At 33.4% G+C, this 19,127-nt stretch overlaps 1 protein-coding gene across 1 annotated transcript in view; it reads left to right on the forward strand.

Annotated features, from left to right (window-relative positions):
- The window catches only part of Ptpmeg (protein tyrosine phosphatase Meg), a 299,589-nt gene that overhangs the window by 278,518 nt on the left and 1,944 nt on the right, over positions 1-19,127 (forward strand). The window contains exons 15-16 of the mRNA XM_089090461.1: positions 8,246-8,472; positions 11,596-11,880. Of these exons, the coding sequence (XP_088946587.1) occupies positions 8,246-8,472; positions 11,596-11,880 (512 nt within the window). The remainder of the gene's footprint in view (positions 1-8,245; positions 8,473-11,595; positions 11,881-19,127) is intronic.

Here is a 19,127-nt window from a genome sequence, read left to right on the forward strand (position 1 = left end):
TGACCTTCCATACAAGTATGATTTAAACCAATCCAAGCAAACATCTTTTAACCCCAGACTAGATAGGCGACACAGCAGCAACTCAAAATCCACAGTGTCGAAGGCTTTTTTGAAGTCAACAAAGATCGTTAAAAGAATAAGACCTTTTTCTAGAGCTCCATTGATTACATCCAGAAGATGATGAACAACAAGGCTAGTAGAATGTTTACTGCGGAATCCAAATTGGCTGTCACACAATATTCCTAGTTTATCCAAATATTCATAAAGTCTCCTTTGAATTCTTTTCATAGATTTTAGAAAAAATAGGTAATAACGAAATCGGTCGCCAATTCGATAGTTCTTGTTTCTTCCCCCCTTTATACAATGGTATTACCTTTGCCAGTTTAAGACCACTAGGGAATTCACCTGTCTTGAGTGATAGATTTATTAAGTCAGTTAGACAAGGTAATATATAAACTAGGATAGCATTGACAGCTCTAAGATTAAGTCCATCTATTCTGGCCGAGTTGGTCTTCAGTCCATTCCCTGTGCTCTCGATCTCCATTGTTGTGCACGTCTCGAACGAAAAAAATTGCCCGTCGCCTCGATTATCAATAAAGGACTTCTACAGTTGTCTTCTAGACTTTTTAGCTACGTCTTCCTTAATACTCGCGCCTATGTTCGTGAAATATTTTCCGAATTCATCAGCCATTTCCTGTTTATCAGTGATTTCACTTCCATTCACCATCAGACTCTTTACTCCATCATTATCATTAGTCTCCCTTCTAAAACCTCATTTATTATTCTCCAGGTTCCTTGTGCATCACCACTTTTACCATTAAAAGCAGAAGCATAATATGTTTTTTTCTCACTGCGACGCTTATGGTCAACTTTGTTTCTGACTCGCTTAAATTCTTCAAATAAACTCGCATTTTCTGGGCTCTGTAAATGTTTTTCAAAAAGCTGGTTTCGCATTTCCATCATTTCAAGCAATTCTGTGGTCACCCATGGCTTTCTTGGCTCATTTTTCTTTCTCCTCATTTTCCTCAGAGGACAAGACGCCTCATATACCGGTAAGAGAATATTCATAAACCTGTCAAATGCTGTAGTTGCATTCTGCTCTTCGCTAACTTCATCCCATGCTATAGTACTAACTTGCTCTTTCAGCTTTCTCAAGTTAATATTTCTCATATCTCTATAAATTCTCTTACTTAGGTTTTTAGTCGAAGTTTTGATACTATTTATCATACAAACAATCGGGAGGTGGTCAGAAGCAGGTTGAAGGAGAACATCACAGAATGCTTGCCTAAATAGATTTGAAGAAACAAATATGTTATCAATTAATGTTGCCAACTGAGCAGTGATACGGGAAGGAATCAGATTCACTGGGTACAAATCATGAGATGATGCAAGATTTAAAAATTCTAAATTAACACTATTTAAATTCAATAAATCAAAATTAAAATCACCCAGAATAACACACTCTGATCAATTAGACTGAGCCCTCCTTAAAAACATATCAAACTCCTGAAAAAATTCCTCCGGACGAGCACCAGGGGGTCTATAAACCAGGCAAACAATTAACTTTTTACCATTATTTATTTCAATCTCAATAGAAAAAATTTCAATCTTATCTTCATTCTATAAATAAAGGTCCTCCCTTTCCTCAAAATTCAATCCCTCTCTCACCAAAAATGTAAGTCCCCCGCGCCCCATTGAATGCCGCGACTTCGATATCAGTTGGTAACCTGGAAAAGCGTAGGAAGAGAGAAGACTATACAAACTCAAGAATGATTCACAAATTCCCAACACATCAATCACACTATCAATATTACTTAAAAACTGAACAATTTCTTTAAAAGCTGACGTTATGTGGCAATTCCATTGAGCAACACACAAACTATACAACTCTTTTTTAATTTGACCAAAATCTTCAAAACGAACTTAGCGGCTAGGACGGAGTGTCTTGGGGCATTCATCAACTCTATCTTTAAAATGGAGGCCTATCTTATTTTATAAAAAATAATCAAATAAGAGCTAATTTTTTTAAAGAAAATATAACCGATGTATTGTGAGTAAACTAACCATAATAAGAAAATAAAATAAAAAGCTAAGATCTTGTTTTCTTCATTAGGTATAAAACCCATACATAAACTGGAAAGAAAGGAAATAGGAATAATTGAATAAGAATAGATAAACACATAGAAAGACTCAAAATTTAAATACAAAAAAAAAAAAAAAAAAAAAAAAAAAAAAAAAAAAAAAAAAAACAGGACACTCAATCACGATCGAATATGTCATTCAGAGACCAAAGTCTACGAGCAGAAGTTGCATTCTCCGGACGGACGTAGATCCGACCTTGGTTTGACCACACAAACTTATTGCCGTATTTTTCCCTTGCAGCATTCAACAATTCTCCTTTTTTCTTTGTTAGGTTCTCTGCCACAAAAATCTTCGTGTTCACCAAGTTTTTTTTTTGCAAGCAAAAATTTTCACAGCTGTGTGGCGGTCTTTAAACTTCACTAAAACAGGAGCAATTTTATCAGGGCGGCTATCAACAGAGTTCAACCGAAACCTATACACAGATATAACATCACTATCAGCAAGACCTGAGAACGCCATCTTATTGCGTATAATATTCATTGTTGCATCTTTTACTTCAACACCGGGGGGTTGCTTGACACCGTTGAACAGTAGTGTATCCAGTCTCAACTCTTGGTCAGCATCATCGATGCTGACCATGAAATATCACTTATAAAGAAATTTTTGCTTCAATCTTATGATACTAATTATATCCAAATATCTGATTCCCTTTGAAATTTTCTGCATTTTTGTGAAATCGCCAGACACTACAGTTTCAGTTGTGCTAGTAGTTTTAAATTTTTAATATCAAATCATATTACATTGTTATCATATTATATTATTATTAATACAACATTATAATGTTACTGTTATAAATCAAGTCGATGAAAATCCAACTCTTAAAAGTTTCCTAATCTCTATTACTGAAATGGCTGGCTAATCGTGGCTTAAATGGCGTAATGGGTCAGAATTATTAATGGCTAGTAAGAAATTCAAAATAAGAATAATAAAACCGTTTTCCTTCCTACTACTTTTGATTTATATTTCTACAACTGCGAATACAAGCAAACTAATAAATAAAGTAAAATAACAAATAATATTTAAAGTAAAGTACAATAATAGAGTATAAAATAATAGAATAAAACATGTTACATTTTACTTATGTACTTATATACTCATTTTTATTCCTTTTTTTTTTCATTGTACTCATTTTATTTGACATGCCAGATTATAAGTAAAATATTACAAAACAATACCAACAATTGTTCCAGTGACGTTTTGGCTAGTAAAGATTACTTGAATTGAATTCAGTTGTAGAGGAACGTAAAATGTACCATTGATATTTTGCCCGTAAAATCAACAAGGTGTCCTCGGCGTTACTGGAATAAAATTGTGAGAAACTTAAAAGAATACGAGTGTAAAAGGAGTAAAACCAAAAAAAGGATATTAAAACCGAAAGTGAATTATTATGATAAAAATCAAGGTAAAGGATACTAAAAATTCGTATACAATATAGCTACTTCTATAGAATCCAGGTCGTAACCAAAATTGATTTAAATCAATTATACAGAAGAACTCCATCCAGAAAATTATTCCGATCTAAAAAGGGTGTTCAAAGACTTCATTTTTAGTTCACATTTTATTTATTGGGTTACCCTCACACCAACCTCTTGGGGCGGGGGCGGGGATGTCTTCCCTTATTTATACTGACTTGGCAAACGGCTACCGAAATTTTTTTGTAATAAATATTTGTACTAAATATGGTATGTTTAAATCAAACAGACTGACCTATTTGAGTCATTCAAAGATCTTGTGGGATAAAGAGCTAGATAGATGTTCTTGGGCTCAAAGGGAGTACTTATTCGAATGCAATAAAGCGTAACTGAAAATCAAACGGAAAGAATATAACATAGTATATAACTTATAAAAATTGTTAGGGAATAATCATCTGACTTTGATTTATTGTACAATTCTGTCAGATTGTTGTTCTTGATCGATTCACCAAGGATTTTGTATAAATAAACTGCTTGTTTTAAGGATAGGCTCAGTTTTCGAAATTGTGTCGTAAACTGCGTCAATATGGAGGTTTTATGTATCTCAATTGCCTAATTTAGAGAAATATGTTTTTTTAATTCCTACTGCCTCCTTCACCCATTTAAAAAAATACTTAATAGTTCTAAATCGTTGCCTCTTCAAACTGAACGGAGCAGTTGGAGTAATTGAAAAGGTATTTGGCCAACTCGGCGTTCTCAATTTAAGAGCTTTCACGAAGAAATATTATAAACACTAAAGTATTGACACCTGATATGATTATTAGAGATCTGATACCGAATTATTATGCTTAATAACCTTCATTTCCTGCTAATCTTAACTTCTCTAGAATTCCGAAAATGCGATAAAAATTCCACTAGGTAAAGGCATCAGACAAAGTATATCAATAAGTCGTTCAGTAATGTAAAAACAAAATTATAAATATAATTCATCTAGTTCGAATTACCCAAATGGAGGAAGCCTTTTAAGAACTGGTAATGGGGTTGAAAAGCAAGTTTTTGGAAAAGAAAAGAGTTTGCTCTCTCTTAAGAATATTTTTTTTGTGGGGGGAAAGGGGGGGGGGGTACACTGTAAGTACTTAAACTTAGAACGCTCTTTTGACTTTCACTCCACTTAAAAATGAAGCAAATAGTTTTAAAAATAAGATTTGACAGTTTTTTATCAGTGCCTGCTATCATAATCCTATGGGTTAATTTAAGAATCCAGTTATCTAAAGATTTCGCTCTTTTTTTTATTTTTCTCTCTTTCATTTCTTGGCAACCTTTTATACCTTAATAAAATGCAATCTAGGTACATATCTGTAGTATTCTTAAAATTGAGCAATCTACATTTTTTTTTTCAATTAAATATAAAGGAGTGACGAGTAAATGTTAAAAAAATGTTTTTTCCAAAAGTAATGTACAATCAAGGTTACTTCTCTTCGTGTTCACCTTAACGATTCAAGTCCGTGAACAAGTTTAGTTGTACAATTTTTAAAAAAATGTGACCGTCAATGATTGGAATGGGGTCGTGACAATTTCTTAGAGCTCCTTGTCAGTTCGGAAGGTCTGCCATCCAAGCTGCTTCTTCAATTCAGAGAACAGATAAAGTCACTCGGTGCTAAGTTGGGACTTTATGGTGGGTCTTCGATAATATCCCATTTAAATTGGTCGAGGGACCCGTAGGGTTACATGACCACTTCAGAAGTTCATGCCTATTCTTCTGTTTTGCGTAACTTTCTGAAGGGGTCACAAAATTTCATAATAGGAATCTACAGTAATTGTTGTTCCCGGCTGCTGAAACTTCACGAGCAATACACCTTTTTGGTTCCAGAAAACTGCTGTCGGACTCTTGCAGTTTTTGAACTTTTTTTTAAATTTTTGTGTCTGTTCGGGGGCATCCATTCTTGTGCCTTTTTGAATTTGTTTTCATGTTGTCAATCAACAAGGAAGAAGGTATTACAAAGTTTGTTTATAGATATGAAAAACTCTATAATCGTCAAATTGATTATTTATAGAAGTAACCGTGATTATAGATTACTTTTGGAAATAAGCTCTTTTTTTAATAACCTATCTTTCCTTTATTCCAATCAGGGGTTTAAAAAAACCTCGTATGTTTGCCTAAGGATGCGATATTTAATTAGAATTACCCCCCTATCTCCATCCATTTTCGCTTTGGTTTCTGTAAAATCAATGAAGTTCTTGTCTACATTCCATGCTACAAATTAGGAAAGTATTCCCAAATATGGAGCTTCTGTGCATTAGGAAAAATACTTTAAAGGAATATTCAAGAATTCCAGTATTGAGAGAGATGTTTCTAAAGTAATTGTTTACACATTTCAAGCGCACAAAAAAAGAATAGAAAAAAGAGATTGGGCTGATTAAATGTGCCATAATAAGTGAGCACATTAAAATTTAATTTAATTTAATTTTAATTTAGGAAGAACTCCTAGGGGGCTCGTTTTTTTCCTTATTCAATTGCACTCAATTTCCAGCTATGGATCCATGGGGGGGATAGAAATGTGGTGTCAAATTACAGTGGAGGGGAAGCCTTATACTTGCATCTTCCTACTTTTGGCTATTCCGCTTTTCTGTTTGAAAATTGTAACTTTCAACAAATGTCATTATACTACCAGTGTTTACATTGTAGATGTTGTATGCATCTAAAATTTCTTTAAAAAGTTGAATTTCTGTTGGATTCGAGGTATGCGATGGATTTACCTGGTTTGCTTGTCAAGTACTGTTAAACAAGTTGACAATCGTAGGCCAGTTCGAAATGCTTTAATTCAATGTCTTCACTTTGTTACAACAACAGAAGAGGAATAAAAAAATCCTATTTATTTATAAATATTTGCTTAGCAAAATGTAAAACAATTTTTGCCAAAGCATATTTATTGCACCAACGTAATTGTGGTATTTATAGTTGTTTGTAAAAATCCTTAATAGAAAGAGCAAACCTGGCTTGTATGTCTTTTGGGTGGATTCTGAGCGCAGAAGTACAAGTCAAACTCGAAATGTAATCTAAACCATGAAGTGAAAAACGAATCTCATGTATTTCGTCATTCGATTAGGCTCCCTTTGTTTTTTACTTGTAGCTTGTTTATAACTTGTTTTTGACTATCATATGCTTGTTAAAATCCTTTTTTACGTTTAAGGGTTGGTTTTTGATTTTCTCACCAACTCTTACCGTTTGTGTAGAACGACCGTAGACATAGTAAATACATATAGAGAACAAGTACCCGCGTTTTTCTTGCTTTTTTTTTTTCGCTTCATATTCAGTTTTTATGGGCTTAGATTCAGTTTTGTCTGAACACCGAAAACAGTCATGATAAACTTTTGCTTTTTTTCGATAAATAAAAGTTCAGATAGGGATAAATCCTTTTAATAGACAGTGATAATTTAAAGAAAATACTGGATATTTCGGTCACATATGCAGTAGCCGTGATAAGCAGACATACTCTGCTGATGACTCTGTATTTCTGCTGATGACGGTCACTGCATATGTGACCAAAATATCCAATATTTTATTTAAATTATCACTGTATATTAAAAGGATTTAGCCCAATTTGAAATTTTATTTATCGTCATGGAAAGGCAGTGTATCTTCGAAATTATCTGCTTTTTTTTTTTTTTTTTTTTTTTTTTTTTTTTTTTTTTTTTTTAGGATCAACCTTTCCTAATTTTCAATTATCGTGTTTTGGATATCTTTCGAAGCATTTTAAGGTTTCCATTAAAAAAAGATAGTATGCTAAAAGACCTGCGCTAGATGACGAGAAGGACTAGAAAAACGCAATGTGCTTTCAGCAGAACGAAAAAGCAAGGTTCACCATTTCAAGTATCCCATAATTCTAGATTACTGGTCATGGGAAGATACAGGGCCACCACCACCCCCTCTGCCTTTCCTTCCCATACAAAAGATTCGAATTTATGGAGATATGAGCCAGGGTTTTCACCAAGGGCAAGAAAAAGTTACTGAAAATCATGTATGTGGTATCAAATCCCCAACGGGATAGAAAACAATATTGCGAACAGGAATCTTCTAAAATGATATTTTCCGAAACATATGTTACCAAATTATTTGCTGTAGCTGTCTATGTGAAAGTAGGAGGGGGTGGGGGTCCGTATTTTGAATGTTACCGACTATTTTTGAACTAAAAATGCCAAATTTTGTGTTTTGTACGTGTGCAACGAATATCATGACATAGTTGATCTTGCAAGGGTGTGATCCATGTAAAAAGGGTATAATATAGTAGTTTGTATGTATGTGGAAGAGGGGTGAGGTCAAACCATATAATAGGTTCGCAAAGTAATTTTCGTTGCCCTACTGGTGTGTCTCTGTTAAAGTAATTCCATGCAATCACTCTTTTATTACTAGAATTTGGTATTAAATCTTTTTTTTTTCTACAGTTACTCCATTTTTTTGCTTTTTCTTATTTCTCTTAATGACAAGTGTGCATTTTTCTTGTCCTTTGTTAATTTATTTCTTGTGTTAAAGGAGAACCATTCTCTCTATAATTTTATGTTTATATAGTTTTATGTATATTGATTATTCTCTATATAATGTTTTCTCTTTATTTGTATTTCTAGTCTCTTATTAGTTGATATGTATTAGTTTGATATTTTCATTAAATAAAGTGTAAGCCGTTCCTGTTTAGGACCATTGCCTACCACTCAAACAGATTTTTGGTATATGATCTGGGAGGCTCAATCAACATTAATTGTGATGCTCACAACACTACTTGAAAGAGGCAGGATAAAGTGTCACAAGTACTGGCCAGATGTGGATTCAAGCATAGAGATAGGACAGTTCGAGATCTGCTGTTTAGCTGAAGTAATTGAAGAGAGTTTTGCGTTTAGAGAATTTAAAATTACGAACAAAGATGTAAGTAGATATTTTTTTTTCTGTTTAAACAAAGTATTAAATTAAAATAAAGCCGTAGCTGAACCCTTTACTGTTAGATGTGTACATTTCAGATAAATATTTTTTTGGTTTAAAATTTTTCGATTTAATACTCGATGAATTTCTTAATGATCTACTGCCTAAGAGTGGTAGAAAAAATAATTTATAAAACCAAAGATATAAAAGTACTTTAAGTTAGTCATTTTCTTCTGAAAGGATATAATTTTTTTATAAGGACTTTTACTGTGTTTTTTTTTTCTTAATTTTGTTATTCTCTATTTTAATAAAGTAATTGAAGAGAGTTTTTCGTTTAGAAAGTTTAAAATTATAAACAAATAATTAGGCAGATACTCTTCTTTTTCTTCTCTTTTTTGTCATCCAAATCAAACCAAAAAAGAACCATTTGCTTTTCTAACCTTTCAATTTCAATTTTAATAATTAAAAGTGGAAAAATTAAATTCTTTTTTTTTTCTTCTCATTTACTTTTAATTTCTACGAAGTCAAGATTTGATACTCCATAAAATCAAGTGGAGCAAACTACTAATACTACTACTACTAACAACTCACCGCAGCACCAAGCCGCCTGAGGCCAACACAGCGACGCACGCTCCTCCTTCATCCCAATCTATTCAAAGCTGCCTTTTTTACACCCGCCCACGAAGTTTCCATTTACTTTAAATCTTTCTTTATGGCGTCCTCCCACCCCAGACGGGGACGACCTGCTTTCCGTCTAGCCCTAGATGGTTGGCCGGAAAGAACAATCTTCGGCAATCTGTCATCCTTCATCCGCACAACGTGCCCTAGCCACCTCAACCTTTCTTTCATCACAGCCCTAAAATACGGCATTGAACCAAATTTTTCATACAGCCTAGTTTTTGAAATACGGTCAGTCAGCAGGACACCCAGACTACGCCTTAAGCACTTTCTCTGGAAAACATCTAGACAGTCGTCGTCTGCTCCTTGCGGCTCCAATGTGTCAGAATCATATTTGGTAACTACCATCTCCGTAGCTTCTTAGATTCTAATATTCGTTAGTAGACTTATCTTTCTATTCTTCCCACCTTTTTTTAAATGTGAAAAAACACTCTGAGCCATGGCTATTCTGTATTTAGCATCTTTACTGCTCCCACCATCTTTACTAATAATACTACCAAGGTAAGTGAAGCTGCCAACCTGATCAATTTTTTCATTACCCAACATTTTTTGTTTAATGGAGTTCTTTACTTTTCTTTGAAAAACCTATTTTGTGGAAAAAGTTTTTTTAATTAATCCATATAAAGGGGGATAGAACACAACCCTGCTTAACTCTTGACTTAATAGAAAACCAGCTGCTAACCTAATTTCCTACCTTAACCGCAGCAGTGTTATTCTCGTACATATCACTAATAACTTTAAAGTATTTATCTGGTATACCATACAAGGATAAAACCTTTACTAAAGCTCTTCTATCAACAGAAATGAACTCTTACTCATAATCTATAAAACTGAGGACCAAAGGTGTTTGAAAGCTCTGGCACTTCTCAATTATTAGCCTAAGAGTGAAAATTTTGGTCGACACATCCTCTACCTTTTCTAAAACCGTACTGTTCTTCTCTTAAAGCTTTGTCTACGGCATCTATCAGTCTAAAAATATCATGTTACTAAGTAATTTACTACCTACAGAGACCAGACTAATGCCTCGATAATTACCACACTCACTTTTATCACCTTTCTTATAAAGTGACTTAATTAAGGTTTTCCTAAAATCGTTAGGTACTTCCCCTTTTTCAGAAATCATATTCATAATCTTCAATAACTTATTTCTAACCTCAGAGCCACCATATTTAAGAAACTCATTTACCACCCTATCAGCACCTGGAGCCTTATTATTCTTTAATTAATTATGCTACTACGGGGAGGCAATCCATAATAGATAAATTAGCTAGGAAGAGGTTTTTCAGCCCAAAGACGCCCATCAAAACATACCAAGCCCAGAAGAATTGTCCATTAGTCAGAATCTCGTGCTAATGCTGTGTCGTTTACTAGACTATAATTTGAGAGTATATCCATCTAGAACTGAACGCCTAAATTCTTGAAATAATCTAAAGCTAGTGATTACTCTAGAACTGAAGAACGATTTTTTCACCAATAAACAGATTCTAGTTGGTAGATTCATGTGAAATATTTTAGAAGTGGAGACATGACAAAGTTGAAAAAGGTTTCATGCTACCTGATTCTTCACTTCTTTGTTTCTGTATTTATCTGTGCTTTGTGTTTCATGTATTGATATTCATTAATGCCGCAATTGGCTATACCTAACCATCTTGAGAAGATGATTCATAAAAAGTAGCAAAGCCTAAAGTCTAATTACCAATTGTCTTTTTCTTTCTTTTTTGGTCCTATCGTTTATTTTTTGTTTATCTTTTGTTCTCTTTATAATTTCTTTCGTTTTTTCTGTCGTTCTTTTTTGTTTATCTTTTGTTCTCTGTATAATTTCTTTCGTTTTTTTTGTAGTTTTTTTTTCTGTCGTTCTTTTTTGTTTATCTTTTGTTCTCTTTATAATTTCTTTTATTTTTTTTTAGTTCTTTTTTTTCTGTCGTTCTTTTTTGTTTATCTTTTCTTCTCTTTATAATTTCTTTTGTTTTTTTTTAGTTCTTTTTTTCTGTCGTTATTTTTTGTTTATTTTTTGTTATCTTTATAATTTCTTTCGTTTTTTTTGTAATTTTTTTTCTCCTGTTGTTCTTGTTTTGTTTATCTTTTGTTCTCTTTATAATTTCTTTCGTTTTTTTTGTAGTTCTTTTTTTTCTGTCGTTCTTTTCTTGTTTATCTTTTGTTCTCTTTACAGTTTCTTTTGTTTTTTTTGTAGTTCTTTTTTTCTGTCGTTCTTTTTTGTTTATCTTTTGTTCTCTGTATAATTTCTTTCGTTTTTTTGTAGTTCTTCACTTTCTGTCGTTCTTTTTTGTTCTCTTACAATTTCTTTCGTTTTTTATTGTAGTTTTTTTAATGATAGCTATTGTTATAACTTAATTTAGTGTATTATCTTTTCTTACTTAGCGTATTTCACTGTTTCTTATATCTTTATCTTAAGTTGGTAATAAATGATTACCTTATCTTTGTGTCATATAGAACGGGACAGAGCGTCACGTGACCCAAATGCAGTACCTCGCATGGCCTGATCATGGTGTCCCAGAGTCCAATGAAGAGTTTTTGCATTTTGTTAATCGGGTTCGAGCGGCTCGAGCTGGAATGGTCGAACCAACTGTAGTCCATTGCTCAGCAGGAATTGGTCGGACGGGTGTGCTGATCTTGATGGAGACAGCAATCTGTTTAATTGAAGCCAATGAACCTGTGTATCCAATTGAAATTGTTAAAATAATGAGGGATCAAAGAGCGATGATGGTGCAAACTCCTGTGAGTATATTTGGTGCATTGTGGTGTGAGTATGATTATGTTGCGAACTCCTATGACTATGTGTGTGTGTGTGTTTTATTTTAGTGTTTAAATTTTACCTGTCTCTGTTGAATAAACATTATACATTTTGTAGTGTTAGTGCCAAACTACAAATTTTGTTTGGCTGGGAGGGCTCCAACGTCTTTCCTGCGTACATCCTGAGCCATTTATCAAGTGCACATCAAAATACTTCCTCAAATGGCGAAGTTTGCTTTCGGTACTATCTTGTGAAAATTGGTATGTTTCTATTAACCCTCTCCCCCCCCCCACAAATCATAAATTTTCTTGGATTTCTGGGATTTTTATCCAAATGATTGATTTTTTTGTTATTATTAACTCCCCCTCACCCTCCTTTCTTGCCGGTAGATCCTAGGTTACTAGTTAACAAGTGTTTTAATTTTTGTAATGTTTAATATTTAATAATTAATATGGCACTTTCCGACTTCAGATAATTCGAAGCTTAAGATGTGTTGGAATTCCTATTTTGTATTTAAACGTTTGAACAGTTGTTAATCTTATACGCATTATTTCCAGGATGTCTCTTAATTTTTTTCTGTAATTTATAAAAGCAACCATAAGAAACTAAACAGTCCTGGTATCACTAGGGACATATTTTTCAATTTCTTTGCATCAGAATGCCTGTTCAAATGGACAGCATTTGCGTTGGCCCGTTCAAGCACAATTTTACCCGATAGGTTGTCACCTTAAGTGCTAATCGTGTTGCTAGCATGCTTTATCGTCGCAGAAAATAGTAATTAAGAGGAAAAGTATTCCTATATTATTCCATCTCGCTTTATTATAACTAAAAACTATAAATACCTAAAAGGTAAGATCTATGATTTTTTTTTCTTTTTTGCGTAAAAATCTTTTTATGCAAAATTCATAAGAATGTGCAGATACGCTCTTTGGACATCCTGGATACATGTGTTTGTGGTGTATCACAACAGTGTATATTTCTTCCTTTTTTTTCTCATTTTTCATTTAACCTATCTTGTTTTTTCTCTCTTATCTTTATAAGATATCGTTGCTTTCCCTATCTTTATTCATTTAAAATTGTTTGCTTGTTCCTTTTTTTTCGCTTGAAACATTTTTAATGATAGATGGCATTGTTTGATTCTTCTTTTATTTCTGTTTTTCTATTTTCCCTCTCATCTTACTTTATTTCAACCAAAGACTATAAAATATAAAATAATAATTTTTAGGGAATTTCAGAAACCTAACACATTAAGTACCTAACAATGTCAAAAAAGATCCGTAAGCAATTATATAAGATCCCTAAACAATTATATAAAATCCCTAAACAATTATATAAGATCCCGAAACAATTATATAAGATATATGGAATCCTTTGTTTCATGCTTATTTCGCTATGGAAGAGTTTACTGGTTGCATGGATATGTAAATGCTAATATTTAGTTAAATTAAAAAATCGACATGAAAGCATTTTCATGCCAAAATTGTCTAATTTGCTACAGTTTGTGTCTCAGATTTTGCGATAGTACTGCCAACATAAATATCTGCAAGAACAGTTGTTGAAATGGAAACTTCCGTCTCTCAACCCTAGTATTGATGAGTGACCACTGGATCACTAGAAAAATCCCTAAGACTAATTTAAATAGAAACATCTTCAGAGCAGATGAAAAGACAAGTTTAAAACAGGGAGGGATGGAGGAGTTGTCACAAATGTGAAAACTCCTCCGTCTGAGGCGTAAAGCCTCAGACGGCTTTACTTGGAACTGAGTTTGTGTTATCAAGAAAGATAGCAGAAAATGATGATCAGCCAATGTCATTCACTGTAAAAATTTTAAAACTCAAGACTGTAATCTGGGCTCAAAAATATGGAAAATTGACATGGCTTCCCTAGCTCATTCCCTTAAATCTCATGAGTTCTGCAATCTTTTCCAAAATTCCCGATAATCGTCATACAATTCTACTATTTTGGCTACTTATACAGTAAATCACGGTGAGAACGCATCAATTGGCAATGCATCACGGGGCACCTTTTACATTTTGATTCTACTTGTCGGATACCCATAACTACTTGTTTAGTTCCGAAAATTTGAAATAAAGAATTGTATTCCACTTCTTCAGCCCCTAGAATCTCATGATTTCTGCGATCTTTTCCGAAATTCCTGGTAATCGTCATACAGTTCCACCTATTTTGGCTACTTGGACAATGAAATACTCGACATGTGTCAATTGACTGTGCATCATGGTGCATTTCGTATATTTTGATTCTACTTCTCTAATACCCACAACTACTGGTTTAGTGCAGAAAATTAGGGAGTTTTTAGAAATAAAGAGAATTGTGTTCCACTTCTTCAGCTCCTAGAATTTCATGATTTCTGCGATCTTTTCCGAAATTCCTGGTAATCGTCATACAGTTCCACCTATTTTGGCTACTTGGACAATGAATTACTCGACAATGTATCAATTCACTGTGCATCATGGTGCTTTTTGTATATTTTGATTCTACTTGTCTATTACCCACAGCTGCTGGTTTAGTTCAAAAATTAGGGAGTCTGGGAAATAATGAATTGCATTCCACTTTCTCAACTCCCAGAGTAAATTTTGAAACCCTATATATTAAATATCCATCAGCTGTTAAAGGTAGTTCAGTGTCTACCTTTTTAATAGTAGAAAAAATCATGTATTTTGTTTTTTTAATATTAATCAATAAACGGTTACTTCTCGTATATTCTGTTAGATTATTCAACTCCCTCTCCATGATTTTAAAAAAAGGGTTTCAACAGTTAAAGCTCGGGATAATAAAACTGTATCATCTGCGAATGATATTGTCAAACAATTTTTCGTCAAATTGCCTATATCTGCGGTATAAATGAGGTGAAGGAGTGGCCCTAAAATCAACCCCTGTGGAATTCCGCAAGTTATTAGGTGCTCTCGTGATCTTTTTGGTCCAATTATAACGACCTGTGACCTATCTGATAGATATGACTCAATCCAACTAACAATCCACGGTGAAAATTTATAATCCTTTAACTTTCTAACTAAAAGATTATGGTTTACTGTATCAAGTGCTTTCGACAGGTCAATAAATAAAACTGAGGCATAAAAACCCGTATCTAGAAAATCTTTCACTTTACAAATAAAATTGGCAATAGCGTTATCCGTCGAATGCCCCTTCCGAAATCCATATTGGCTATGTGGTATTATTTCAATTTCTTCCGCAAATTTACTTATTTTATCATGCATTATTTTTTCAAAAATCTTCGAAATAACTGGTAAAATTGAAATAGGCCGGTAATTATTTATCTCTTCCTTATTTCCATACTTATATAAAGGTATAATACGGCTTTTCTTTAGACCTGAAATAGGGGATTAAAATTGAACGATCCGACACGTCACATGAGTGAACAAGCAATTATTTTAAACAATTATCAAACGGTTTAATGTTTTTATTCGGTCATTCCATATATATTTATTTTACAAAAGTTGGAAATCAATTGCATTTTTAAATTTACTGACGAAACTATATTTATATATTTAAGAATAGTTAAAGTTGTAAAGTTGGCAAACACTATTAGTTTGCACAAGGTTGTGATCGGAAACGTCTGAGTGAGAGAAGTGAGTGCAAAGTTGGTGCCAGAGATGGAGAAATGACTGAAAAAAGTATGAGCGAATGATAAGAATTGTGACGAGCAAAATGCCTGAATGCCAGGTGTTTTGACAATTGGGAGAAACAATTAAAATTTTGAGAATTTTTATGAGGGGGTGGCAAGACAAGGAAATGGCTGAAGTATTGTTAGCCGCGCTATTCATAGTTAAAGACAAGCCTAAATGACACTTGCGCCATGTTTTCAAGGAATTTGTTAGAGGATAATTTTAGGAATGAGGCTTAACGAGGTGGCAATACTGTTCTTTACTGACGTAGGGGCTCAAATCCAAATAGTATGCGTGATATGAAAGAGCTGCTTAGATAGTTTAAAAGTACTCTCATAATTTATGAAAATGGTATCTGAAGAGCAAGATAATTTTTTAGACTAGATCGGCTAGACACGGTGAAGAAAAATACTGAAAGAAAACAGACAAGATTAGGCCAATATTGAACACAAAAAAGTGGCTGATATTTCAGACGAGTAATCATGGTCTGTCTTCAGTACGTAATTAAAATGAATAAAACCTAAAAAACTTAGGTGTTAGCAAAAAATTAAAAAATTATAAGAAAAACAATGCACAATACAAAATTGTGAGATGTGTCTTGAAGAAACAAAACAATTTTTTTTTTAGGTTTCATTTTATTTCAATCAGGCATTGAAGATCACTGAGATTATCGGTTCAAAATATTTGCCTCCTTTTTTGTCTTCAATATTAACCTAATCTTTTATTTTTAAATGTAAGACAGTCTTAAGAAATATCCAACAAAGGGGAACAGAAAAACATGGCGTTTTATATTTATCCTTGTTTGAAATGCAATACTGGTTTCATTAGGCAGTATCAAGACTGGAGATAACAAATTTTGAAGTAATAAATACACCATCAAACAGAGTGAAAATTAATTTCTAAGGCTGCACCGAAAGATCTCCCTCTCCCCCGTTTCAGAAAAATTTTAAGCGTAAAATGTACTTTTAGATCCTCTAAAGAACTTAACTATGCACAACTTAATAATATTAGACACCAACTGCTCAAAGCTTGCTTTTTTGCAGGGAATGTATTTTGCCTTTCGACAGCCAAGATACTTCAAAATGACTTTATGCATTACCCAATTTCATTGTCCAACTAGCCAAAATCAAAATAGGTAGACTTGTAAAACAACTATCAGGAATTTTGAGGAAGACCATATAAATCACGAGACTCTGGGAGTTGAGAAAGTGGAATGCAATTCATTATTTCCCAGACTTCCTAATTTTTGAACTAAACCAGCAGCTGTGGGTAATAGACAATTAGAATCAAAATGTACAAAAAGCACCATGATGCACAGTGAATTGATACATTGTCGAGTAATTCATTGTCCAAGTAGCCAAAATAGGTGGAACTGTATGACGATTACCAGGAATTTCGGAAAAGATCGCAGAAATCATTAAATTCTAGGAGCTGAAGAAGTGGAACACAATTCTCTTTATTTCTAAAAACTCCCTAATTTTCTGCACTAAACCAGTAGTTGTGGGTATTAGAGAAGTAGAATCAAAATATACGAAATGCACCATGATGCACAGTCAATTGTCACATGTCGAGTAATTCATTGTCCAAGTAGCCAAAATAGGTGGAACTGTATGACGATTACCAGGAATTTCGGAAAAGATCGCAGAAATCATGAAATTCTAGGAGCTGAAGAAGTGGAACACAATTCTCTTTATTTCTAAAAACTCCCTAATTTTCTGCACTAAACCAGTAGTTGTGGGTATTAGACAAGTAGAATCAAAATATACAAAAAGCACCATGATGCACAGTGAATTGATACATTGTCGAGTAATTCATGGTCCAAGTAGCCAAAATAGGTGGAACTGTATGACGATTACCAGGAATTTCGGAAAAGATCGCAGAAATCATAAAATTCTAGGAGCTGAAGAAGTGGAACACAATTCTCTTTATTTCTAAAAACTCCCTAATTTTCTGCACTAAACCAGTAGTTGTGGGTATTAGAGAAGTAGAATCAAAATATACGAAATGCACCATGATGCACAGTCAATTGACACATGTCGAGTAATTCATTGTCCAAGTAGCCAAAATAAGTGGAACTGTGTGATGATTACATGTAATTTCGGAAAAGATCGCACAAATCATGAGATTCTAGGGGCTGAAGAAGTGGAATACAATTCTTTATTTCAAATTTTCGGAACTAAACAAGTAGTTATGGGTATCCGACAAGTAGAATCAAAATGTAAAAGGTGCCCCGTGATGCATTGCCAATTGATGCGTTGTCACCGTGATTTACTGTATAAGTAGCCAAAATAGTAGAATTGTATGACGATTATCGGGAATTTTGGAAAAGATTGCAGAACTCATGAGATTTAAGGGACTGAGCTAGGGAAGCCATGTCAATTTTCCATATTTTTGAGCCCAGATTACAGTCTTGAGTTTTAACATTTTTACAGTGAATGACATTGGCTGATCATCATTTTCTGATATCTTTCTTAATAACACAAACTCAGTTCCAAGTAAAGCCGTCTGAGGCTTTACGCCTCAGACGGAGGAGTTTTCACATTTGTGACAACTCCTCCATCCCTCCCAGTTTTAAACTTGTCTTTTCATCTGCTCTGAAGATGTTTCTATTTAAAATTAGTCTTAGGGATTTTTCTAGTGATCCAGTGGTCACTCATCAACACTAGGGTTGAGAGACGGAAGTTTCCATTTCAACAACTGTTCTTGCAGATATTTATGTTGGCAGTACTGTCGCAAAATCTGAGCCACAAACTGTTGCAAATTAGACAATTTTGGCATGAAAATGCTTTCATGTCGATTTTTTAATTTAACTAAACATTAGCATTTACATATCTTTGGATAGACTTCATCCAAAAACACAAATTTTCAAAAAGAGATTTAATTGCGTAAAGAGCAAAAAACTGGTAATTACAAAAATATTTGTATTTATTTTAACAAGGGATTTCAGCAATTCGAAAACCAAAAAAAAAATAAAACCAAAAGTTTGAAAATTAGTGCAAATCGTTGTTAGAAATCGGACTTGCTGTAATAATCAAATATCTTTAAATAGACTTCAGTATGAAAAGAGATTTAATTGCGTAAGAGCAAAAAAACTGGTAATTACATAAATATTTGTATTTATTTTAATAAGGGATTACAACAATTCGAAAACCTTAAAATAGAAAACCAAAAATTTGAAACTTAGTGGAAATCTTTGTTAGAAATTGGATTTGCGGTAATAACCAAATATCTTTGAATAGCCTTCAGTAGGAAAAGACATTTAATTGCGTAAAGAGCAAAAAAATAGGTTATTGCATAAATATTTTTATTTATTTTAATAAGGGATTACAACAATTCAAAAACCTTAAAAAATAAAACCAAAAGTTTGAAAATTAGTACAAATCGTTGTTAGAAATCGGACATAATGTAATAAGCAAATATCTTTGTAAAATCTTTGCAAATATAATGTAACACACACACACACACACACACACACACACACACACACACACACACACACACACACACACACACACACACACACACACACACACACACACACACACACACACACACACACACACACACACACACACACACACACACAC

The sequence above is a fragment of the Artemia sp. Qi Xiang Cuo genome, chromosome 6 (assembly GCF_049724085.1).
Source record: "Artemia sp. Qi Xiang Cuo chromosome 6, ASM4972408v1, whole genome shotgun sequence".
Classification (NCBI taxonomy): domain Eukaryota; kingdom Metazoa; phylum Arthropoda; class Branchiopoda; order Anostraca; family Artemiidae; genus Artemia; species Artemia sp. Qi Xiang Cuo.